Here is a 26,078-nt window from a genome sequence, read left to right on the forward strand (position 1 = left end):
ATTAAAATGTCCTGATTAGAAAAGATAATAAATAATTGGATTCTAATGATTTTTCAAGTGTAATTAGCATCACATTTCTTCAATCTTGTAATCTTGTGGTCATTAACCTATTTCAACTGAGAAAAGTGGTTACTCTGCTGTTTGGTTTGGCCTTTGTTGTATTATTTATGATATTCTGTTTATTTAAACAAAGAAAGCAAAGTCAAATTTTTATTTCTTTTGTTTGGCAAATGGTTTTCCTTGATTACTTGTTTCACATTCAAGTTATTTCACAGATAGTTGTAGGTACCAGAGATTGTAGATGCAGTAATAGGTATCATAGCAAAAAATAATCCCCACACAACAAAAGATCCCAAGAAAAGTTCTTCAGCTCAGCGGTTCTATAATGGTGAGATAAGCTACCTAACTCTGCACACGCAGCAGCCTCACTTCCAATGTTCAAAAAAACTGTCAAAGACGTACCTCTTCCACAACTTCCTGTGCACTTTGTTTACAATGACTTCACCCTGACTTAGCTTTTTGCACCACCACCACTTTGGATGAAAATGTGATGTAAATATATCCAAAAAAACAGCGTAAGTGGAGCAATTTTTTCATTCAGTCATGTTTTTTTCATTCATATTAAGTCTCCTGTCCTGTTCTGTATATTACAAGTTAATTCTCTCATTGTTGGCCATTTTATTGATGTGTTTTTGAGCATGGACATCTTGTCAGGTGTATTCAAAATAATGGCAACTCCACCGTGTTTATCTACACTTTGTTCTGACAATCCAACAAGACCAACAGTCTGTTTCATGTATTTACTCTTAGACACAGTGTCCTGGCGGAGCTGAGAGCTCTGCATAAATTACAGTGCATTGCCAGTCTGTTGTCTGTCTGCCTTTCTTTCACTCTCCCTCCCTTGTCTACTCTATCATTTCTTCAAGTTCTGCATAAATTACTCCTCTCTCTCCCTTTTTCTCTGTGCTATTCCATTCATGTCTGTACAATAGCCTTCTCCTGGTGCACTGTGAGCGTCTGGAAAGACTAATGTAGTCAGGATTAAGTCTTTTCACACATGTTGTGTTCACATTACAAAAACACTTCTCACAGTCTCATGTTCATGACCATTTCATACTTTATGAAAAAGCAAATACAGTATGTCTTTTGTACATGAACAATGTGGGATCGTCAGTATTGGTTTTAAAGAGAAATTAAATTTGTAGGTATCTAATAGACATCAAGGATCAGAATTCTTTACAACTGAGGGTATATTTTATAAAATAGTGCTTATTTGGATGTATTGATGTGGTGGGAAAAAGCTTCTGGGCATGATCATGGAATTTCTTACCTTTCTTACCATTTCAATTAAATTTTACAACAACATATTTTAAGACATTGAGGCCAATTTCTCCACATTCCTCTTATACATTTGTTTATGTGTAAATGGTCTGCACTAATGTAGTGCCTTTCTACCTTTAGGTACTCAAAGCACTTTACACTGCCTCTCATTCCTCCATTCACACTCACAATCATACATGCACTCACACACCTATGGGGGAGCTGCTATGCAGCTGGCCAACACTCACCAGGAGCAACTAGGTTGGGGTTCAGTGTCTTGCTCAAGGACACTTCGACATGTGACCAGAGGACCCAGGGATCAAACCAACAACTGCAGGATTGGTGGACGACTGCTTTACCTCCTGTGCCACAGTCGCCCCCTCACATTAAGTCTTAGTTTAACTGTTCATTAATAGTTCTCAGAACAAGTAACAAAGAAGCTTACCACATAGCGAGATGGTAGAGCATGTGTTTTATGGTCACCTAATTGATATATCTCTCACTGTATTTCCACTACAACAGAGGACATTTTTAACCATTATAATCAATTTCACGCATATCTACATACTGAAGTATCCTTGGGGCGAGACATTAAATGGCCAGTTGCTCCCAGGGCCAGGTCTCCTTTATGATTGCATTATTCTCTTTTATCAAATAGTGATGATAATAATAATATGAGGTGTGTGTGAGACAGAGATAAATTGTTTGTGTATTCCTGTCTGTATGTGAGTGTATGTGGATGCAAATGTGGGTGAGGGTTAATTAATTCCCTCTAACTCTTTTGGTGCCCGCATATATAAACTACTTAACATTTCACCATAAATTGATACTTGATATGTACTTTATATCATTTTATATGTCAGAACTAGATTACATTACCCAGATAGTTTTACAGAGTAATGTGGTGTAAATACGTTTGTTTTGTTCATGATTTTGAGGAAGATTTATGATTTAGATTTTTCTTTTTTTCTACAAATCATAGACAATAAAAAAACAAAATAAAAACAAAACATCAAAAAATTGCAGGCACTAAACTATGACTTTTTGTATATTGAAAGGAAGAAAGCTCTTTGTCACGAATAGTACAGTGTTTATGGTGAACATGAAAGAGAAAACAAAAGTTAATCTTGTCTATCAAAAAGGGCAGATTCTATTCATAGCTACCAGTCAGTAACAATATAATAACAAACAAATATATCTGTTATATGAAAGTTAATACTACAAGCTAATAATACAAGCTAAAACTACAACATCCAAGGATAACTCTTTTAAAAGGAAAATATACAACAGTTCAATAAAAACCTGAGGCTGTAACACATTGCCAGCAGATGGCACAGTGTAAAAAACACAGAAGCTAATATTTTTCTTCCACGTAGACGGTTAAAGCAGCGCATTTACATCTGTAGGTCTAAACTGCAGCTGCTGTTACTTTCCTTTACTATAGGTGGTCCAGTCAGGACTAGCACTGCAAGACCAGAGCTGTTGGTGAATTACCTTTAATGGAATTGTGCAGCAATGCAGACTGTGTTTATGTTGAAGAAAAAGTAACAGTTATACATTTGTACTCATTTTTCTTAAAGACTGTTTGTTCTAACTTCTTCTATTGTCAATTAGTTGGTTTTACTTGACTTTACATGGAACTTATCAACTAAAAGTCTTGTGTTGCACAAGAAACACATTACCAAATACAGGCAAGATCTTTATCATCTTCTTGCCACTGCCACTAAATCATTTTCTAGGGGAAACACTGAGTATAGTAAGACAATATTGTTTGTTTGTGTGTGCATTCACCCAGGGTGGACGATGTGTGTCTGCCATGTGTGTGTCTCTCCTCCAGTGCTGCGAGGGTGGGTTTTGTTGTGTCACCCTGCTGAGAGGGTGAGAGGACTGCGGCACTCGAAACTGTGGGAAAAGTAACAAAGACAAAAAAGGGTTATATGAGGCACTAAAAACGCTAAAAACCAGATACTCTGCAGTTTGACTCTGCAAGACTCAAAACTCAGTACAAAATCGAACTTGTGAACGAAGTTCTTACCAAGTACACATTAAATAACCAGAATATTTGATAGCTGACTTATGTGGACTTGTGGTAGCCACGTATGTCAAAATACCTCACATGCCAACCAGGGCTCTTGGCGTAGAGTTTAAGCTAAGCTCAAAGCTGGTAAAAAAAACCCATCCTAGTACTGCTATTACACCACTAAGTTTAGTTTTTTTTTCATGTGAGAAAATACCACTTTAGATTTATATTATGCTGACTGTTTATCTGAAGCAATGCAGTGCAAATTAGATTCCTTTTTATATATAGACTTACATATCGCCTACAAGTTTATCCTTTATCAGTCATCATTAGTTGGTTTTGTATTTCCTGAAAAAGTCAGATTTTTGGGTCACTGTACAACAACTCCTGTACAGTTGAGTTTAAGTGTTATCATTAGTGCTAAGGTAAGCTGCTGTTTTTGCCAAGAACACTGCTGCGCCAGGTGCAAATGTCTCCTGTCTTTGGAGTTAAAAATTGCCAAGCCCAAGCTACCAAGTTCAGGAGTCCGAACTTTGCGTACTGAGAAATGACTTCTGTCTGTGTCACACTGCAATTGCTTGACCAAACTGTCAGTTGGAAGTGGGGTTTCTATGCTTTTGTAAGTTTTCTTTTAGTGTTCTATAAACAATGGTGGAAACTCAGTGGATCATGTTGGAGTTAGAGCCAATAGACATTAAAAAGAGAAAAGACACATAAGGTAATTGTCTGTCAGTTATGTATGACTACTGAGCTGATTGATACAGAAGTACAGAGTGGACCAATAACAGTAGCTGTTGTCTGCGTTGCTGCAATGTGCAGTTAAATTTTTGCGGTCCATGTCAAGCTGCAGTGTATGGTTCTGTTTAGGGTGAGCAGCTAAGCAGTATCTATGCAATACCTATAGTGTAGCTTTGATGCATGAGTTAACTTATGCCCAATTAGAATGCAAGTTTTCAATTCAATAGAAACTGTTCTGGGTCTTTTATCAGTACTTGGAGGCTGAGTGATATTGTTGGATTTGAATATATAGTTTTGGTGTTTACAATCCATGCAGCTTCTTGCTGTATTCACAAATACTAGAGGACAAATTACTTAGGGTGAAGTGAAACTTAACTTAACTGTAAGTGTGAGTGAAACGCTACTAAGCTTATAAGAAATCCAAAAGATCTTTGAAGATCTTTCAGAAGAACTTTCTTCAGCTTGTTTTTAGAATTTTTGAGAACAGGGTCATCTTGTCTGAATAAAATTTCACTGAATCTGTCAGTAGGTGAACACAATCAGGATGTCCAATGTTTTTCAATGTTTCATGTTCGCATACAGTGTCAGTGACCCTCCTTCTGCATCGTGTTTACAATCGCTTCATAAAAGAAAAATAGCCATCAAAGCAGATAAAATATATAACTATATATAACTATATGGTGTGGCTGAAAGTGTGAAACCAAGTTTTCAAAGTCTGAACTACAAACACATATTATATATTGTCAATATTTTGTTCTACAGAATTTCTTTGTACTGTTTCCCCTTCCTCCCTGTCTATAGCCCTTTTGTTTCAGGTTTAAAACACTAACCTCACTTTGCTGCTCCACTTCAAATAATGTCAAGGACAAGGTTTAGACTGGACTTAAATTGCTCACATTCATCACATATCAACCTCTGACTTTATGCATCCAATAATACAGCAAATAATTCTTATTCCACACACCATTCCCCTCCTTATGGCACAACACTGAATAAAACATCAAACCATCGCTTTCTATACCACACAATATTCTCTATATTGTACTCTATGAATAATGTAGCTTCAGTAGAATTTCTTATTAATATGAGCAGTGCTTGGTGTTGAGGTAATTCTATACTATACACAAACACATTCTCTAGAGGCTTCACTAGGCCTCTGGAAAGTACAAACAGTATGCCGTTTAATCCACAGCTTCTTAATGCTGTAATAGGGCAGTTGCTAAGTAATCTAATAAGATCTGATCATGAGTATGTTGGTCACCACACTGAGGTGATGTAACAGGACAGCTGTACATACTCTATCAACTACACTTAAACCTTGATCCCACTTCATGCAGTGAATGTTCTCAAGAAAGAAATTTCCCACCATCTTCCAAGATCACTCTTTTACGACATTTTCATTCAGTTAAAATACAGCTATATATTAATCTGGAGATTATTATGTAAACTAACCCTCTGGCTTTCCCCATCATTCTGCCATGATCAAATGACATTAATAGTAAACATTTTTTGGTATATTGAGACAAAATCAGACATTTTTAAAATAGCTCAATAAAGATATGTTTTATCTCATGTCAGACATCATAATAATCACAATCTAGTGCTGTAGTTTATGTGAAAACTGTTCTTACATTCTTTGCAAACCTTGAATATGAAAGGATTCAAAATATTATGCACTAGGAATAGCCTAATCATCCCTGACCAAAAAACTGAATTTCTTCCTCAGGATTCTTCCTGTTTCCCCAACATAAACAAAAGCTATGGCAATACTTGGTAATGTTGAAATCACATCAGAAAAAGTAACAGCAACATAAATGATAAATGTGCTGATAAGGGTAGTTTTCCTTTAACCCTTTTGACTGTTGTGGTTCAAATTTTTTCAAATCAAGTCAGTCCATATGTCACATTATCATACAGCAAAGCAAAAACATAAAGTGATAAACATAATAAGCCTGAACAAATTCAAAAAAATAGAATATGAGTAGAATATTTCCTAAATCCCTCATAGTCAACAGTTTGGATCCGTGCAATGTCTAATGGCATAGCCTTTCACCATGTTTGTTCTGTTGTTCTGTCTTTTTATTACAGCACATATGTGGACATACTGTATGTGTCAGGTATATGTGTCCAGTATATCTTTAATCTATTGAAGTAAGTACATCCACAATATCTAAATTAATTTTGACAAAAGAACTGGAAATAAAATGACAATCCATGCAAATCTTATAAAGTACTGCATCAGTTCTCAATTTGAGTAAGATGAGAATAAAGACAGAAATGATTGTAATGCTTTATGTGCCCCAGGTTGAAAGTAGTAAGTGATATTGATTTTGAGAACAGGATGCAAGGAGATTTTTGCTTAATGCAACTGGAAATAACTGAAGACTGAAATAGTCCAATGAAAGACAAAGAACAAGATCTATGATACTAAGGTAAGCATAAATAAAATCTTATGTGAAATAATATCCTTAATGCATTACAGTGTAAGCTAATCTGAATATGGACATATTCATGGCATAGTGGAGCTAAATAACTGGAGGTTGAGAACAGTTCCTTATTTGAGATTTTGGAGGAAGGTTTGAATGGCAATCACAACTCCAAAGAAAATACTAGATGTCACATACAGTATATGTAAGATCAAGACAATTGCAAATGAAATTAAGGAACTTATTTGTGATTGTATATTTCCAACATTTTGTTTCTTTATACAGTACTCTAGAGTCTTTTGGTAAGATACAGTCAAGATAACAACAGTGAGTGTCCACACATCATTTATTTCCATTTGGAAAGTAGCTCAGTGTAATTAGTAACAATAAGAGGTCAAAAAAGCAACTTCACAGGGCAAATTGTCTCATGTGTGTATGCACTCACACCCAAACACACATATGAATGAACAAATTTGCAAAGCATTACACACATAAATACTAACCTGATTTGTTGAAGCAAAGTCAAGGCCTGATTCTGCCATACCCAGGAACATGTTGTCCCCTTCCAGCTGGAGGGAAAAGAAAGCAACAGTAACAATGTCAATAATCAAAGGCTGAATACACAGGTCAGCATGGAGACAATAAGCAGAGATGAAGGTACAGATTACTGAGTAGCAGCCAGTCCAGTTTATCTGCCATCTACTTCATTAGAAAATTTTTGTTAGTGGCCCTCAATGATAGCGGCCATTTGAATCACACTTTTCATTTCCAACATGGTTAGACAACACATTGACATACTGCTTATTGTCTATTACAAGCCAGCCATTAAACTCTCCCCTCCCACCAGCCCAAACCAGGACAAATTCCTAATAGTGGTAATTGATACACCATTTAAATACAAAAATAGAGTACATTATAAATTGAAGTATACTGTAAATCATTAAACACTCATAACAATGTGAATTAGCATACATATGCATAAAATGTAATGTCAGTGCTGTAACTGTTTCTTTGCAGTCAAACTTAAGCATATTCAAAACAAGACTGTACCATATTTTATAATTGATTGTGCTAGTACACTATTGTTAAATAGCAGGAACATTACAACATAACTGTATGACCAAGATCTATCAGCTTACATATTACATAATGTTCTGCTGGTGCAAACAAGGAAATTATATATCTCTTTCTTGTATTATGACAATGAATCACAATGAATCAGCAGTATGTAAGATGACTTTCTTTTTTCCTTCTTTTAACTCACCCCTGCTTCGTTATGTGTATAGAAAGTACAGATGAGCATTATTATTACAGTAGTGAAGGTTTATTGTTTTATTATTGTTTTTTAAATCAGGGCCTGTTCTTTAGAATAATAATAAACCATTGTATTTTAATATTAACAACAGCAATAATAATAATAACAATAAGAAGAAGAAGAAGAATTGGTTTGTCTTTGTATTAAATGTGAGCGTATTCAGAAATAGTCATTATTGGGGAATGACTAAAGCTGTAACTAAAGCTGGGGACACACCTGAAGATTAGCCAAAATTCAAAGACTGCAAAGTTTATGCATAAAGAGTGTTTCCATCAACACTTACAGATTTCCAGTTGTTGACAGTTTTGCAGAAGCACATATGTTGCAAATTAATAAACTCAACATATCCTGCAAGAACGGGAATCTGGTGGATCCCGTGCCAAAACAAACATGGCGGCAACCACTGAGTTTCACTATTTAACATAACAAAAAGACAAAAAATACTAAAAAGGATGGCGAGGTTTGTAGTTCAACTAAATTACTTCTATGCAGACTATAGACCGTACACAGAGAAATGAGGGTTAAATAACTTTTTAAAATTAAATTTAGTTCATGTACAGCTCGCTCTGTTCTGACATCTTTTGTCATGGATACCAAAAACATGTTTGAGAAAGACTGGCACTGACTGGATCTTAAGACTAAAGGCTACATTCTTTACACAACACACTCTTAATGAACTTCTCTGCTGACTGGCACTAAAGGAAAATCTAATTTGTACCAAACACATTTATATTTGGCAGTACAGTCGATAAAACAGCAATATTTTAATTAATAAAACATGTAAAAATACTTTCATAACTGGAATATTGTCTTTGTTGACAAACTTGAGAAAGTTTGAACAGGTGGGTAGAAATTAAGCAGTGTCTCGTTGCTTACACAGCCTCAAACGCTCAAATACAAACAGACACACAGGTGGACAGGCAGGTGTAACTGTCCTATCCATTTGCCAGCTGTTGGGTATTATGCAAATAGGGTGTAGGTTTACAGAGTCAACAGAAAGTCAAAACAGTGTTGTGACACACCTAGCACACACCTAATGCAAATGTTTGTTGGATAATTGATTTAAGAGTTAATTTTAATACTGTACACAACAGTTCCACATATGAAAACATAACAGTAATATAAATGGTGAAAGTAAACAGAAGATTTCCAGTTTATTTATGTGATCTCCATTTTTGTTTGTTTTTATTTGTTTTTGGCAGCTTATTAGACCAAATAGAGAAAAGGAAAAAAGAAGAAGTGCTGAATGTAATATAATGTCACAAAATAATTTAAAAAATATATGAGCCAGAAAATGCCTAAACCAACAAATTACAAACAACCACTCACCACTTACCACTTTGTAGTAAAACCTAGGACTATGACTATGACTATTAACTACAATCTTGGTTTTAATTTAAAAATTGTCTCCACTTCACTCCACTTGTAGCTTTGTCAAAGCTGTATCTCTTCCAATGTTTTCCAGAAATCAAGTTTTGTTTCTAATATCATCCTGATACTAAAAGTTGTGTAACACTGTTTAAAATAACAAACAGACTGGAATGATTTGCCAATTAAATAAAGCTATATGGTTGAAAATTGTGCGAAGCCAACATATCAAATGTTTAATTAAATAAAATGTTATTGTTTTGATGTCAGCAAAACATTTGCAGAAACTCATAATGTAATAAAAATGAAGTTTATAATGTAATATTTTGACAATAATGTAATAAATGGGTAGAAGCATGTAAATAACTTTTTCATAGATATTGGCAAATCCAGTTTATTCTATGAACAAATGTATTAAATGTTGTATATAATGTATATATAATGTATTAAGGATGTTGTGGATGTTTTGTCAGAAATGAAAAAATATTTAACCTCAAATTCCATAAATAGGGTGGTACAGATCATTAATGAGTCTCTTGATAGATTGGAGAGTTTCAACCATCTAATCTATCAAATCTAAATGCATTAATCTCAGCCTATTATAAGAAAAACATTCATGTGATTATGTGGAAGCTCTGCTTTGTAAAAACTATCAAAAACAGAAAATGTCAAGACCTTTGAATCGTTTTTAATAAACAGATGCTTTGATAAGTGACATAAGATCAAATTTTCATTAAGGAAGCTATCTATATTGGAAAATAGGCATAACTATCAAAATGTAATACAAATTATTATATAAATATATAATATAAAAATGGATAATAGAAACAATTTTCAGTAACAAATATTTGATTGACCCATTGTTTCATTAGATGTGCAAAGAAGCGAGGACAAGAGGACAATGAGGACAGTGAAGGTTTGAAGAGAGAAATGGGGATGATTTCTATTTTGAAGAGTGGAACCTAATGCAATATTATCATCTCAACTTATTGAGGCCATCCTCAAAGACCAAGTAAACGTGCAAGAAGGACACTAGTCAAGGAGGCCATCTAAGACACTATGTGTCCTCTGAAGGAGTTTCAAGCTTCAGTACCTGAGAAGGAAGGAACTTTATATACGACTGCAGGCCGGCCTCTATACGAGTCATAGCGTTTAGTCCGATGACAAAAACTCTCAATTTTGGTTTCATCAGACCGTAGAAACTTCTTCCACTTGACTTCAGTCTCCCTTGTGCCTTCTAACAAACTCTAGCTTATATTTATTTTACCTTTTTTTTCCTTTGCAAGTGATTTATAAAGCTTTGAGTGTTGAATAACCCTGCCAATCCAGCCAACATACTGCCCATTCTCTCTTAATATTAAAACTTAACACAGATTTATTATTGTATTTCTAAATAACAAAAAAGCAACATTTAGCCACCACACATACTGTTAAACCTAGGCACAAGTATACTACATACTATGACACAGAATCATTAATAATAGTACCCTAGGGTATAGGATGAAGAAGGTATCCAACAATCAGTAATTAGCAGCTTAGCTAATTTGAAGCATGGGATTGACCAAAATCTAGAACAATATCCTTTGTTCTTCTTTGAGTAAGTAGCATTTGTAACAGATGAGGTATAGTTTGTGAAATGTTTTTGTTGTTGTAGATGCAACCCCTTCAAAGATTTTTAATTTACACATGCTGTAGCACCAAACAAAACCCTAATGCCACATTTTCTATTTGATAGTGAAAATCATCTGTTCATGTTGGAACAAAAGGCAGATGGGACATCTCATCTGCTGTTTAATTTATTTTCCATTTAACGACTAAATCAGGGTTCAGTATGTCACAGCTGAGGAAAGAATTGTATTGATGTAAGGTTGAGGCTTTTATGTGAAAAGGTACTGCTACTACCCTTAAAACAAGGGTATTAAGTAGATAAATAGGTAACTATGTATATATATATATATATATATATATATATATATATATACACACACATATATACATATATATGTGTGCATATATATATATACACACATATATATATATATATACACACATATATAGTCTCAAACCTTACAGTAAAAAAAACAAAAAAAGATGGCGAGGTTTGTAGTCCAACTAAATTAATCTCTCTCTCTCTCTCTCTCTCTCTCTCTCTCTCTCTCTCTCTCTATGCTCCCTTCTCTCTTCATTTTTGTGTGCGTGTGTTTGTGTGGGTAAAGGAAAGGTTTGAATAACAAGCAGCCAACTAAGTGGGTCAGGGTCGAGGGAAGGGGGGAGAAATGGGGAGAGACTATTAGGTTGACAGACAAGGACAAAGAAAAAGAGAAGTACTGTGTACAATGTATGGAGGAACAGGGGAATAGAGTGAGGAAGAAAAAGAAGGACATATTGGGAGAAAGGAAATGTAAAGTTGATGGAGGGGAATGGAGAATGAAGTAAAGAGGGGAGGTGAAGAGAGAGAGTATATACTGGGTAAGGTAGGGGGGTAAAAAGGCAGCATTGAGGAGTGTGATTTTACTCCACTCTTCTGTAACTAAATTGTAAATTGGAGAGATTCACTCAGGCTTAAAATACCCAGAATACAATAAAGTAAGTGTAAGTCCTCCAGAATTCAGTCTAAAAACCTTTTTAAGTGAAAAATTCTGCCAATAAGATAAAATCTTGAAAAAGTCAGAATCATTGGTTCTCCTTTTACTTACTGAAACAAAAATAATAAAACTAAAATGACAAATCTGATTAACCTTTAACTTAACAATGTAGCTTTGTTGCTTCAGAGAAGGTTAAAATTAAAATACTGTAAATGTACTAAAGTCAACACCCTTGACAGTATATTGTTTGTACAGTTTAGTCACCTCCTCAGTGGAAGCCTACAATATGTTTTGATGGAGACACGATGTGTCTATGTGCCCTCAAGCTTTTGTTCTATACATGAATCTCGTAAATTGCTTAAACTCATTTTAATTCACATGGCTTTCTATGATATCTGAAACCATTTGGGCACACTGGACTAAAAAACTTTTGGCTGACTCTAAACAGTATCGGATATATACAGATCAGCCACAACATTAAAATAACCTGCTAAATATTGTTTTGGTCTCTCTTGTTCTGGCAAAATATCTCTGGATTATGCACAAACTCCAAAAACCTTTAAAGGTGTCCTTTGGTATATGGCACAAATACATAGTAGTATAGTCGGAGATCTTTTATGTCCTGTAAATTACAAGGTGGGGCCACCATAAATTGAAGCTCTTTTTCCAGGACATCCCACAGATGTTTGATTGGATTGAGATCTAGAAAATTTGGAGGCCAAGGCAAAACACTGAGGTTGTTATGATTCCTCAACAATTTTTGCAGGGCAACAGTCCATGTGGAATTGTGTAGCCATGAAGGGCTGTACTAAAAATTTGTAGGTGGTATGTAATCTAAAATTCACATGAATGTCAGAACGAAGAAGAATTCTGAGCAGAACATTGCCCAGAGCATCAAACTACCTCCACCAACTTGCTTTCTTCCCTTAGTGCATCCTTATGCCACCTCTTTCCAAAGTAACTAATCAGTTCAGGCAATATCCTTCCAGTACTCTATGGTTCAGTTTTCATTCCCACATACCCGTTGTGCATACCTTTCGGCCAGTATGGGCAATCTAACTGGTCTGCAGCTATGCTATGTGTGAACTATGTGTTCAGACAGCTGTCAATCATGGTCAGCATGTTCCAGCGTCTTCTATGGCATCAGAAACAACTGTCTACCCTTCTCTCCCCATATGAATCAATGAACCTTGGATGCCTTCATCATATTGCCAGTTCAACAGCTTTCTGTCCTTGGACCATTTTTGGTAGGTACTGACCACTGCATACCAAGAGCACCCCACAAGTCCTACTGATGTGGCAATGTTGTGACCCTGTAGATCAGATCCTTCAACCTTTTTTTCTTCTTCCAACTTATCAATTTCAAGAACTGTCTTTATACCTGACTTAATACCTAATAAATCCAACTCCTTGACATGTGCTATTATAACAAGATAATAAATGTTATTCATTTTACCTGTCAGTGCTTTCTTTTTGGTTTAAATCAACTTTCCATTCTGTGTAGTGAGATATAGATAAAGAAAGAAGGGAAGACGTATTTGAGTGAGAGAGAGAGAGAAAAAAAACTAACACAGCTGTGGTAGTTCAGCTCATCAACTGTTTATCTGTCTTATCTGTGTCACCATGACAACAATATAAACCATGTTTTGTGCATGGATGGGTGTGTGTGTGTGTCCAACATATGTTTATCACATTAAGTCAATGGTGACATAAAAAAGCAGTTTGAGGGTTAAGGCTTGGTTTTAGGGGTTTATGGTTTTTATTATATTTAGTTTAGGATAAGGGTTTTGTGCTGACATTATTTATACCATCAGTGGTAATGTCAAAAAAACCAACTACACTTACCAATTTTTGGTGTTGCATGTACAAACAAAATTTCCCATGTTCTACACCTGTTGTAAAAGTCATGATTAAAACTTACACCTAAACAAAGTGAAAGAGGTAGATTTATAATGCATGTTGGGTAATAATTACGCTATGGATCACAAATGTACACAACCAAATGAACAGATATTTCAGGATGAAACATATTTTGACAGGTTTGCTAAATCCAACAATAATCACTTTTGTAAGCAAGTCTCAGAAAAAGTAAGAAAATGTTAAGATATTGTACAAATACCAGAATGGCCTTTCATGAGACCCATCTTCCTAGGATGTGGTGTGGTGGAAATCCATGTGTGATTGTATGTACTGAACAGTGGCAGATCACAGAAAACAGTAATCAAAAATATTTTTCAATAGCAAAACAAAAATCTAAGCAGAGTTTGCACATTTAAAATGTGACAAACTTATTATAATCTATCCACAGCAATTAGCACTTCATTGCAACATTATTTACTATATGATTGTGAACAAAAGCTGAATGCTTAAGAAAAATGGTCATAAATAATGGCTCAGGAACTGATCCAGTCTCTTCCATCACAAATTAATTGATCCAAGCCATTGTCACTAATACAGTACACACATACACATAGAACAATTCAGCAATGATTGCAGTATGTGATTTGATTGCAATATGTTTGTTTTGGAAACGAATTTCTGATAATTAGTCTCTTCTGGCATCGCTCTACCTCCACCCATCTGTTCCATTTGGCATCTCTCCACCGACCAGTAGTCCCTCAACGCTCAGTCTCCACGATTCAACCAACCGAAACACCTTCAACAACATCAACATACAAGCAACAGTCCTGAAAGTCACCCAATCATCAGTGAGCATCAGGGGTGGGGGAGCCGAGGGGAGTCTGGCAAGGCATTCTGTTTTGGGAATGACAGCCAGCATGGACACATGGACAGACAGATTGACTGGTTGTGTTCTGATAGATAATTAGATGAAATGCCGACACTCTGGCTAGTTAGAAAACAGTGGAAGAGAACAATGGGAGTGATACAGAAAAAAAAACACTGCAAATGAGTCATTAGATAAGATGTACTGTATTTCTTTTTAAATAATTGTGTATTTCAAGAAGCTTTCAAGCAATTTAAGCTAAATGGCAGGTCATTTGTAATACTAACAAATTATTTTATTCATTTTTATAATCCTATAAGATTAAAATTGTTCTTTAACAATAGTAATGTTGAAGTAAAGATTTACTGTTAATAAGTTTTTATAGCACACTGGATAATCATGTTTATGCCATGGCTACTTGCCATTGATCACAAACAACAGTGACAATCCACATGGAGCAGATTTATTATTACAAAAATAAACAGTACATATACTCCAGGTACACAGAGGTACTGTACCAAACACTTAGGAATTAGAGCCTATATGGGTGGATGCTGGGGTGGAGGCAGGGTTTAAAAAATGCAATATGACAAGCTGTATTTGCACACAGAGAAAAAGAATAAGAACACGTTTTGATAGAATGTATTTTAACTGTATGTTGTCATGTATTAGATCCAAGAATAAATTAATTCCTTATTCCAAAAAGTAACAGAATCCCATAACCATAAAGAAAGAAAGAAAGCCAGCCTTTATTATAAACTAGAAACTACATTTGCTGCACAACCTCCAACCCCCACACTTCCTCATCATCACTTTGTGTGTTTAAGCTAGTAAGTAGATTCATTTTCAAGCAAATACTCTGTAAATAAGCATTTTATGACTGACTCCAATAATTTACTTGAAATTTTGCAAAGCAATTTCATTTTTCTGTAACTTTAAAGGCTGTGGATATGTAAAGGGATTCTCAGACACTATAACATTTTCACACCACACATTTTGACTTGCAATAGGAAAAGCCTGGGTGTTACATTGAGAATGCTCTCTTCTATTTAAATGTCAACTCACAGTGTAACATGATCCAGCATAGAATCCTCTATAAAGTAACCCAAAACAATTCTGTATAACAAGTAAAAACAGCTTAATTCACCAATAACTTCTAAAGTGTTAATTTTTTTTCTTATGAAAGGTCTATGTCAGACTCATGCCATGTCCTTAAAACACTGATTTGTTTGCACCAGTGTTTTTACAATGATGAATCCTGTTTGTCCTCGTAAGGTAAAAACGTGTTATAGTTGTTCTATTTAGCATAGGTAAAAGCCCCAGCCCCCCATTTAAAAGGCATGAGACTGCTGCACATATAGGAGTAAAACACAAAAGACAAACTGAAACCAAATGATAAATTGCATTATCTGTACGAAAGGTCCTATATAAATAAATATTTGATTTATTAATTAATTGATTGAGGTCAGGAATGACACAGGTGCCAGATGAAAAAGTGAGGGTTACGACAGGAAGGACATCTGGCGCTGGAACACATGCCAAATCAACGTGTGAAATGTGTTCCACTGTGGCGACCTGTGAAGTGACAAGCCGAAAGCCTTTGATTCTTTATAGAAATATATCTGTCTCTCTCTCTCTCTCTCTATATATATATATATATATGTATGTATCACCTTATTAGAGAACAGCATGTTAGGCAATAAGTAAGGAAACATTGAATGAAACACAGTTGGACATGTGCATTCAGAAGTTTAGAGAAGGTCAAATTAAGTTCACTTGTAAAAGTTATAGTGCATTTTAGGTGCATTTTGAAATTTCACCTGAAAGTCGAATGTTGTCGAATGCGTAACGTGTTTTGTTTGTTTACCTCATGTTAGCTTACAGGTAGGGGGGTGGTGGTAATTATTAATTGTAATAATTCCATAACAGAGGCATGCACAGTTTGAACAACATGCTTGCTGGGTGGCTGTCCTTTAGATGCTATTTCTCACTTCTGTTTCCTGTGCAATTTTGTGCTCCTGCCCTTCACTCTGTATTTTGCTGCTCTTTACTGAGACCTACTTCTGTTCTATCTGTGCTCTTGTCCTCTATGTTTGCTTTAGAAATACCTCACCCAGCTTTCATAATCATGTTTGCATTAGGCCTTCTCTCTCAGTCTGTCTCTCTGTCCCCCTTGTATTCAACCCACCCTTGCTTTGCTATTTTCCTTGTAACATACTTTATTTTTTCTCCTTAACAATATTTTTTTTTACATTTTTTTAAATAGTTATGTATTTCAACTGCTCCATTATAGTTATACTTAGTATAGTTATATAAATATGTGTATAATAAAATACAGAAGGTCCCCTCATCAAATTATATTCTGGTTCAGACTGCTTCTACTCATTATCGTAGAGGCTCGGTATGACCATTGTCACCCAATCATAGCTCCACATGCTTCACTCACTTCTGTTCATCCACCCAGCCCTCCAATGTGCCTAAATTGTGTATGAGCATCATCAACAGGGACACTAAGCTGGCTGCTGGCCACAAGGAAAACTAGTCTGACACTATTTTATGTGAAGTTGCTTTGTTAACAATAGTAGTTAAAACAAAGAGAAAGACACAAGCATGCCACAAATCTGCCCTGTACAATTGTAACAATACCAATACACTTTTCCATCTATCATTTAGTGTGACAGTGTTTTCTCTTAGACTTTGTTTAAACACAGTCTTGTTTTGTTGGGCTAGTGGACCCTGACACTAACCATGGCCAAGTCCTAGTGTTTCCCATTAATTATTCAGACTGTGGCAGTCCGTAATAGTCTAATTTGTACTACCACAGTTTCACAGAGAACCAAAAACATCCTTACACGTCGCATAATAACATAACAGATTTCTAACCTGTTTTGTTTTGTTTTGTCATCAAACATTTCTCACCCTCAGTCCGTCTGTTTGCAATCTTCACATATCTTCAAAGAGCATTAAAGACATTCTCCAAGTGATTCTGAGTTCAGACACTTGTTTAGTTTAGCAGCTTCCTTTTTAGCCTGCACTGATTGTTGTTTTTGCTAATTGTTATTTGAATGGCAGGACTTAAAGTAATGATAGGCCAAATTGAATTGACCAATTGAAACTGTTGTCAAGTGTGTGTTTTCTCTCTGTCCGTAGAGAAACATGAACAGCATGGTACAGGTGTGTGTAAAACAAATGTCCTTTACGAAGGGAGATCTATCATTGCTAAATATTTGGTGTGGAATGTTTCCACAACAACAGTCATGCTGTAATTTTGCACTTGCATCACAAAGAAACTGAACATTTCTTCTCATTACACATTGCTTTAATTTTTTCTTCTTGCCTTATATTTTTGCTTGCTTTATATGCTTTGGATGAACGCATCTGTCAGCATCTGACTAAATGTAAATATTTATATCATGTTCACATTCATTGAATGCACCAATTAAACTTTAAAAGTGATGTAATGGCAACGCTAAGCTTCTGATGTCACTAAATGCAACTGGAGACAGGTGTTAGAGGTGTGGTTTAGAACTACTTTGACTTATAAAAACACTCAAACATTGTCACTGTACTATTTCCAAGAAGCATCAACTGATGTGAGCCATGACAAGAAAGAGAAGAGAAGAGAAGAGAAGAGAAGAGAAGAGAAGAGAAGAGAAGAGAAGAGAAGAGAAGAGAAGAGAAGAGAAGAGAAGAGAAGAGAAGAGAAGAGAAGAGAAGATGTTTTTAAATGACAAAAGCTGTCTGCACTTTTGATTTCATTATACTGTTTTGTGCAACGACAAATAAATATATTCTATTCTATTACACTTTAAAATACTTTAGATTTTCATCAGTATATTGCCTATATTTGAAATGATCTGCTAATGTGAGCCAATTCACTCCAAAGGAGAAACGCAGCATGTTCAATAAGGTAAAAAACAAAGAACCCTAGAGTAAGAGCTAAAGACCTAAAGGATTCCTTGGATAACATTTATTTTAATCTATTTTATTTTATGTTTATGACTCAACCATACTCAAAACATTAAACAGGCATGGTCTCCATAGCAGGGCACCATGTAAGAAGCCATTTCTTTCCAAAAACAACATTGCACAACACCTGAAGTTTGTCAACGACCACCCTGACACTCCACAGCACCACTGGGGAAATTTCTTGTGGACAGTTTGTTTGGAAAGAACTATGGTGTAAAATGAGAGGATGAAAACATAGTCCATACAGTGATGTAAACAGACACAAAATCCACCTTTTGGATGGCCCAGTCAAGCATGGACCTCAATTCAGTGGAATTGCTGTGAAATGAACTTAAAAGAGCTGTTTACACCAGACATCCTTAAAATAGGGCTGAAGCAGTCCTGTAAGGAAGAATGGTCCAAAATTCCCCCTGAGTGTTGTTCATGTCTAATTCACAGCTACAGTAAGTGCTTGATTGAGGCTATTTCTACCAAAGGTGGTTCAGCCAGTTATTAAAACACTTTATCCATTAATTCTTCCACCATCACTTTGTATGTTTAATGGGTGTTTTCAACAAAGACATGAAACATCATGGCTGTTTGTGTTTTATCAGATGAGAAACATTGTTTTTGTTCATACTTTTCTGACTTTAGTGAATAACAGACTTAAAATATCACATTTCAAAACCAATTTATGCTGAGAGCTAGGAAATTGAAAACAGTGACTTTTTCTTGTGACTGTAGATGGTTTACATGAGGTGGGAGGCATCACTCAGATAACATTGATGGAAGGTCTTTTTGTGGTTTCAATTTAAGCAGAGTGAAAGTACTTCTCCAGTAAAACCATCAGTTTCACAATGTCCCAGTCAAAATTTTATTAAGATTTCCAATAGGATCAACTTTTTGTTCTACACAGGACTTTGGAACAAGAAGATGGTGGGAAATAGAGGTGCCCAAGTCAGTAGGCTTTTAATTTGTAATTAGCATTTGATATCTTCTGTTGCTGTGCAACCTTTTTTTTTTTTTTTTACAATATATTTATTTTTGCTGTGTATTCTGAACATCTTTGGCACTAATAATTGGATTCAGTGGATCTACACTACAATTAATTTTAATGACCAAACACTAATTTGAAAAAGTCCAAATGGTATGTGAATTCAATTGTCAATTTATTTAAATTTTTCTACTCTTGTAAAATATGTTGTTTGTAAAAACAACTTGACTAAACAAGCAAAATCCCTGTTAAAGTCATTGGTAAGCGTTAATGTATGAATAAATATTTAAGCAAGATTTGATTTTCTGTTGGTATTTATACAGTATACCATGTATTCACAACTTTTCCACATTTTATGTTACAGCCTTATTTCAAAATGGATCAAATTCATAATTTTCTTCAAAATTCTACAAACAATACCCAATACAACTACGTGAAAGAAGTGTGTTTGAAATCTTTGCAAATTTATTAAAAAATCCCATGTGCATAAGTATTCAAAGCCTTTGGGTATGATGCTATAAGCTTGGCAAACCTATTTTTGGGAAGTTTCTCACATTCTTCTTTGTCATACCTCAAACTCCATCAGGTTGGATGGGGAGTGTTGGTGCACCAATTTCAGACCTCTCTAGCGATGTTCAATCGGGTTCAAGTCTGGGCTCTGGGTGGGCCACTCAAGGACATTCACAGTGATGACCCATAGCCACTCCTTTGTTGTCTTGGATGTGTGCTTAGGGTTGTTGTCCTGTTGAAAAATGAACTGTCGCCCCAGTCTGCGGTCCAGAGCACTCTGGAACAGGTTTTCATAAAGGATGCCTATGTACATTGCTGCAGTCATCTTTCCCTCAATCCTAATTAGTCCCCCAGTTCAGGTCACTGAAGGTGGTGAGCCATGCCTGGTCCAGAGAATTTTGTTTCTCATGGTCTGAGATTCGTTCGGGTGGGCTGTCACATGCTTTTTACTGTGGAGTGGTTTCCGTCTGGACACTCTACCATACAGGCCTGACTGGTGGAGTGTGGTTTTTCTTCTGGAATGTTCTCCTCTCTACAGAGAAATGCTGGAGCTCATTCAGAGTGACCATGGCCTTCTTGGTCACCTACCTAACTAAGGCCCTTCTCTTTCAATCGCTTAGTTTGGCTTGCCGGCCCGCTCTAGGAAGAGTCCTGTTGGTTCCAAACCTCTTCCATTTATGGATGATGGAAACCACTGTGCTCATTGGGTCCTAAAATGCTGCGGACATTTTTCTGTACCCTTCCCCAGATCTGTGCTTCGATACCATCAAGTCTCAAAGATCTACAGACAATTCCTTAGACTTCATGGCTTAGTTTGTGCTCTGATATGCACTGCTAACTGTTGGACCTTATATAGACAGGTGTATGCTTTTACAAATCATGTCCAATCAACTGAGTTTCCCACAGGAGGACTCCAATCAAGTTGTAGAAACATCTCAAGGGTGATCCTTCGACACAGGATGCATCAGAGCTCAATTTTGAGTGTCATGTCAAAAGCTTTGAATACTTATGTGCATGCGAGTTTCATTTTCTATTTTTAATAAATTTGCAAAGTTATCTAACAAACGTCTTTCATGTTGTCATTGTGGGGTATTGTTTGTAGAATTTTGAGGAATATAATGAATTTAATCCAATTTGGAGTAAGGTATAACAAAAAACATAAAATCTGGAAAAAAAGGATTGTATTTATTTGTACTACTGATATTGAGCATCTGTGGTACAAACATTTGATAGACTAAGATTAAATAAACAAATGTAATACTAGATTTAGGTTGGATAAATAATTGTGACCCTATGCATGTCAAGTATTAGTCAGTGGAGTAAAAATGTCTATTTTATAGTATTTTGTATATCATTAACAAATATATAGAAAATTAGCAAGCTTTTTTTCTTTTTGCAAATGAACCCCCAGGAGAGAGTTATGTCCCCAGTTGAATTTGGTGTTAAATCATTTATAATAGTTAAAACACTAAACACTGACACAATATGTAGTCAAGTCCTGCCTTTTCTGGGGTAATTGTACAGATTATTTTTCTATTTAATTAAAATGGAAAATGTACACCACTGCTGGTACTGTATTACATCTTTACACTAACACATCTGTAATACGTCCCCCTCCCGCTCCCTCTCTCTCATACACACACATCTCTCTGTTCCATTCCTCTTCCTCTTTTTTTCTTCCCTCTCATTGTTTCTTCTGTGCCTCCTACTTTCCTCTCCCACTTCCTGTCTCACTCCCCCTTTCCTCTGCTTTCCCTCCTCTATCTCACTCTTTTTATATAACCTCTGTCTCTATTTCTCCCTTTTTGTATCTCTGTTCCTTCACACAGTAATATGATCTCTTCTATAAGGCTGAGGGAGACGTGAATCAAAAGACACAGTGAAAAATATTACAAACGTTAGTGTTATCGCCCCCACCCCCACTACTCTCTCTCTGCCACTCTCTCTCTTTCTCATCTGCAACATCCCTACCCCCAATATCCCTTTTTCTACCTCTCTCTCTCTTCAGTCCCTACCCCCAACCACAAAGCTCACCGTCTACATCCCCAGCCTCTATCTTCTATCTTTCTAACTGTCTTTCTGAAACAAATACACTCACTAACAACAACACAGTACATTGAGATAGGATTCTGTGTACAGAGCAGTTTCACACTTACTGAGCCTGAAAGCAGCAAGTTGCTGTACTGTACAATAAGTTCAATTAATAAACGTCAAATAATAATAACTGAAGAATAAAGCTAACTTAATACCTATATTCTAGCTCATGAAAATATTAAGGTGATGTTCTGTTCATGCCCAATCACTAAGTACTGGGAATGTCAGATGTCAGCTACAGAACATATAGAGAACTCGTTATTATGTCCAAATTCCAACAGACATAATAACTGTCATAGCGTACTGTTTTTGCATTTATTGAAAAGAAAAATCCCCATTTACACTCGGTTGCGCATTAATCATACTACACCTTTGGAATAGTACTGCCTATTTATGTCACAAATATACTTCTAAATACATAAATATATACTTCTTTTTTTATTTTCAGCCATAAACTATCTTACTCAAAGACATTTACACCATTACTCTGCTATGATCCCTCAAAATATAGTATATGGACATAGCACAACCATTTTAACAATTATCCAAGTCCTCAAACCTTAATGATACTGATAGGTTGTTTGTCCCTACCAACTGACACAATGGATGTGTTTACAAAACTTGTGTGTTTTGCCGGCAGTGTGGTGAAAATTCATCACCACAATTACAATTTTAGACATGTGGTGAAACACATAAAACAGTGCTGGCTTGATTAGGTTCAGGCACCAAAATGACTGGGTTAGGTTTAGGAAAAAAGTTAGGGGACTTTCATCATCATGGTTACAAGAATAAAGATTAAGGTTAAAATGGGTAATGTTTACAAAAAACAACAAAACTGTAAAACAAACTGTGGTCTCCAATGCCAATTGACCTCTGCCTGGACTCCCAAAACAATTACTGCAGTTGTTGAAAGCCAGTGATTACAGTATATTCTGATATTATTCAGTCCATGACAGAGCCAGATTTAGATTTAAAGCAGTCAGTAAAAGAACTGAAAGTAATAACATATTAGGTGACAGTTTAGGGCAGTAATGAAAACTACTCTTTTGTTCAGTTTGGGTCCTGCAATGCTACAATATATGACGATATGTCATTAGGGAAAGCATTTTGCAGGAATACTATAGGATAATATATTAATGTACTTAACAGTAATTCCACTACAAACTTCTCTTTAGACATCTCTCTCTACATACCTAATGTGTGGAACTATTCTAATCATTTCCTTTATATGCTTTGCAACAAAACTGTAAGTGCAAGTCATGTCAAAACACCTAATTTATATATAACTTAAGTCAAAGTTGAAGATATACACAGCATAACTGCATAGAGCCAGAACTTAACAGCAGAAAATAGAGAAATGTTAGCAACTCAGAAATAACCATTTTTACTTGTAAAATTTTTTACTAGAAAATAGTAAATTCTGAAAACCACAAGCTGTGAAATGACACAACATGAACTGTTCCATTGTACTCTGCTATAATTGAAAAGAGGTTAATAGTCTGTGATTAACTCCACTAGCTGCACTCATCAGTGTAATTAAATAATAAAACGATTGATCACTGTCAAAGAATCAGTCATCTGTCTATCTTAACGAACCAATACGAGACACTGGCTTCACTGTTGTTGTTTTTTTAACCAGTTCTACGTTTATGTCCTAAATCCGAACTTTGACCTTACTCGGGAGCGATAATGACAAGAGTTTTCCAAACACAATTAACTAACCTACCTCACAAAAATAAAAATGAGAGATGCTACTGATAAGATGCAAGCATAACAATATTAGAATATATTAAAATAGTAGTGCCTATTCTGTTCTCTAACCATAATACTGTTTCTAGCCTGTTTTACTTGGACCTAAACTTTGTTTTATACTTTTGAATTACCATTAGTACACAGCATAAAATTACAGCCTGGGTATGAGCAAGTGAGTGGATGTGCTCAAAAGAAAGGAGTACCAGCAATTAAAGGAATGTAGTTACCTTCAATAGCTGCGTTAATTAAGCGGAGCCTAATAAATCAATTAATTACCGTTTAATTAGAAATTTGAATAGGGTGAATGCACAGAGAAGGCCGATCGTTCCTAATTTCATCTCTAGAGAAGGGGAAACAGAAGTTATTTGTCTAGGTTTCTTTCCATCCTTACCTTGGTCCCAAAACCTGGGTCAGGGTAGGGAAGCGGCCCCAGCCTTGTGTGATCTGACGCGGTCAGAGGCTGAGGAGGAGGCGGGTAAACTGTTACATCCATGGCTCAAAATCCATCCACTTCTCCCCCTGTCCACTGCCTCGACTTTCTTTCTTCTCTGTTGTGAGTGTTTCTTACAAACTGCTAAAAACAAGCTTGAGCTACTTTTGTTGTCTTAAAGTTGTATGGTTATTTTGTTTGTTTGTTTGTTTTGCGAGTCCCCAAAAGTGGAACAAGAAAAACAAAGGCGGTCCAATTTTAAAAAAGATTCTTGATGAAAACAAATGAAGGTTTCACGACGATAATTGGTCTTAAAGAGTCGGTGAACTTTAGGCTGATGCTCTTCTCTCCACGCCGGCTTTCAGGCTCCACTGACCGCTAATGTCACTGTGAGCAGTAAACTTCCCGGTAAACACACTCCTTGTTACCTGACGTTGAAATAATAAACAATAAAAGTTAATTTTTAGTTAGCGTTGTCTGCATCCAGTAGCGGCGCGTGGTTCGGCCAGGAAACGTCGGGTCCCTGTCTGGGACTGTGGTTCTCTACGTCTCTGCTGCTCCTGCCGCGCGTGTGCTCGCTGCTGTGGTAGCTCGCGCCCGGAGTCATACAAAGAGCTCCTTCATCCGTGAGCCGCAACGTGCCCGGATGTGTGTTTTCTCACAAAAATAAGTGCACACATCCTGTTAGTGGAAAATATAATAATTTGGAAATTACTACTCCAATGCGACTCATTCAAACACATTAAAGTATTAAATTAATACCAACCATAAGCTGTGTTGTTTGAAAGATAATTGTGGTGGAACCCAGGTCGTGTAGGGATTTTATTTTGGGAGAAGGCGACCGTTCATGACGATACACTCTATCTAACTTTCTAACTTGACAAGGATCCGGAGGAGAACGGCAGAAGTTGCTCCATCTAGAGGGGAACCAAGGTGCCCAAATGTGACTAATTTTTAGTTGTGTAGGCTAGAGTAGTCGTTTGATTGTTTCTTTGTTTGGCTTGTACCTTTTCAAATTTGTCGGATTTTACCGGTATGGTTTTTTTGGCGTCATTTATATGTGTATGATTTATCGTTTACGTGTCTGCTGTAAAAAAAAAACGTCAGGGACCCTAAAACCCGTGGTCCACTGTATGTCAGTTTCTGAATATTTGCTCAGGAACAAAAAGGGCTATGTGAAACATTGCACAGTGGATCGATTATTTCATGTACAGGTGTGTTGGTCACACTGATAATATTTAATTCATATTAATTTTGTTGCAAACTGAAACAATATCACCAGCAACAACAACGACAACAACAATAATAATAACATTAATAATCAATGTCCTTAATGGGAGTGTGGAGGTGACAAGGCTCTGTCACAAACCACTGGAACAGCACAAGTCTTTGCCCCCAGGGCCAACATTAAAACAGTCGGAGCTCTTACTATCCTGTGTGGCATCATCATCTTCTCCATTCCATAACTTCTTGATTCTGATATTTACACAGTTTTGTTTCTTCAGCTGGGCTGTTGAGCCACATCTAATTGACCCTTAGAGATTTACTAATAATCTGGAGACAGTTTGTCAGTGCTTTGTGTATTCCAAGCTGCCATGGAATTTTCAAACAAATAGATTTATTAACCAAGCACTGAATCATGAGTCCCTTCATGTTGTGTCCTGCCTTGAGTGGTAGAATAGATAAGAGGTCATTGTTGGTAAAGTAATTTTCACCACTTTTCTTAGTTCACCACCACCTGGTTGGATTTAGTTTTACTGTAATGCTCTTTCATCAAATGGACAGTGCCAGCAAAAAGACAGTGATTTGATTGTAGTTGATGCCTTGCGTCATGGGACCCGTAGTGGGTTCAA

General features: G+C 36.1%; 1 protein-coding gene across 1 annotated transcript in view; it reads right to left on the bottom strand.

The window, feature by feature from the left end:
• The window catches only part of tox (thymocyte selection-associated high mobility group box), a 43,565-nt gene extending 18,747 nt beyond the window's left edge, over window positions 1–24,818 (bottom strand). Inside the window, exons 1-3 of the mRNA XM_067528695.1 lie at window positions 24,187–24,818; window positions 7,008–7,073; window positions 3,112–3,222 (exon numbers count right to left, since the gene is read on the bottom strand). Of these exons, the coding sequence (XP_067384796.1) occupies window positions 3,112–3,222; window positions 7,008–7,073; window positions 24,187–24,288 (279 nt within the window). The 5' untranslated portion in view covers window positions 24,289–24,818. The remainder of the gene's footprint in view (window positions 1–3,111; window positions 3,223–7,007; window positions 7,074–24,186) is intronic.
• Between the last annotated feature and the right edge of the window lie 1,260 nt (window positions 24,819–26,078).

Source organism: Channa argus, chromosome 14 (genome assembly GCF_033026475.1).
Source record: "Channa argus isolate prfri chromosome 14, Channa argus male v1.0, whole genome shotgun sequence".
In the NCBI taxonomy this organism is placed as follows: domain Eukaryota; kingdom Metazoa; phylum Chordata; class Actinopteri; order Anabantiformes; family Channidae; genus Channa; species Channa argus.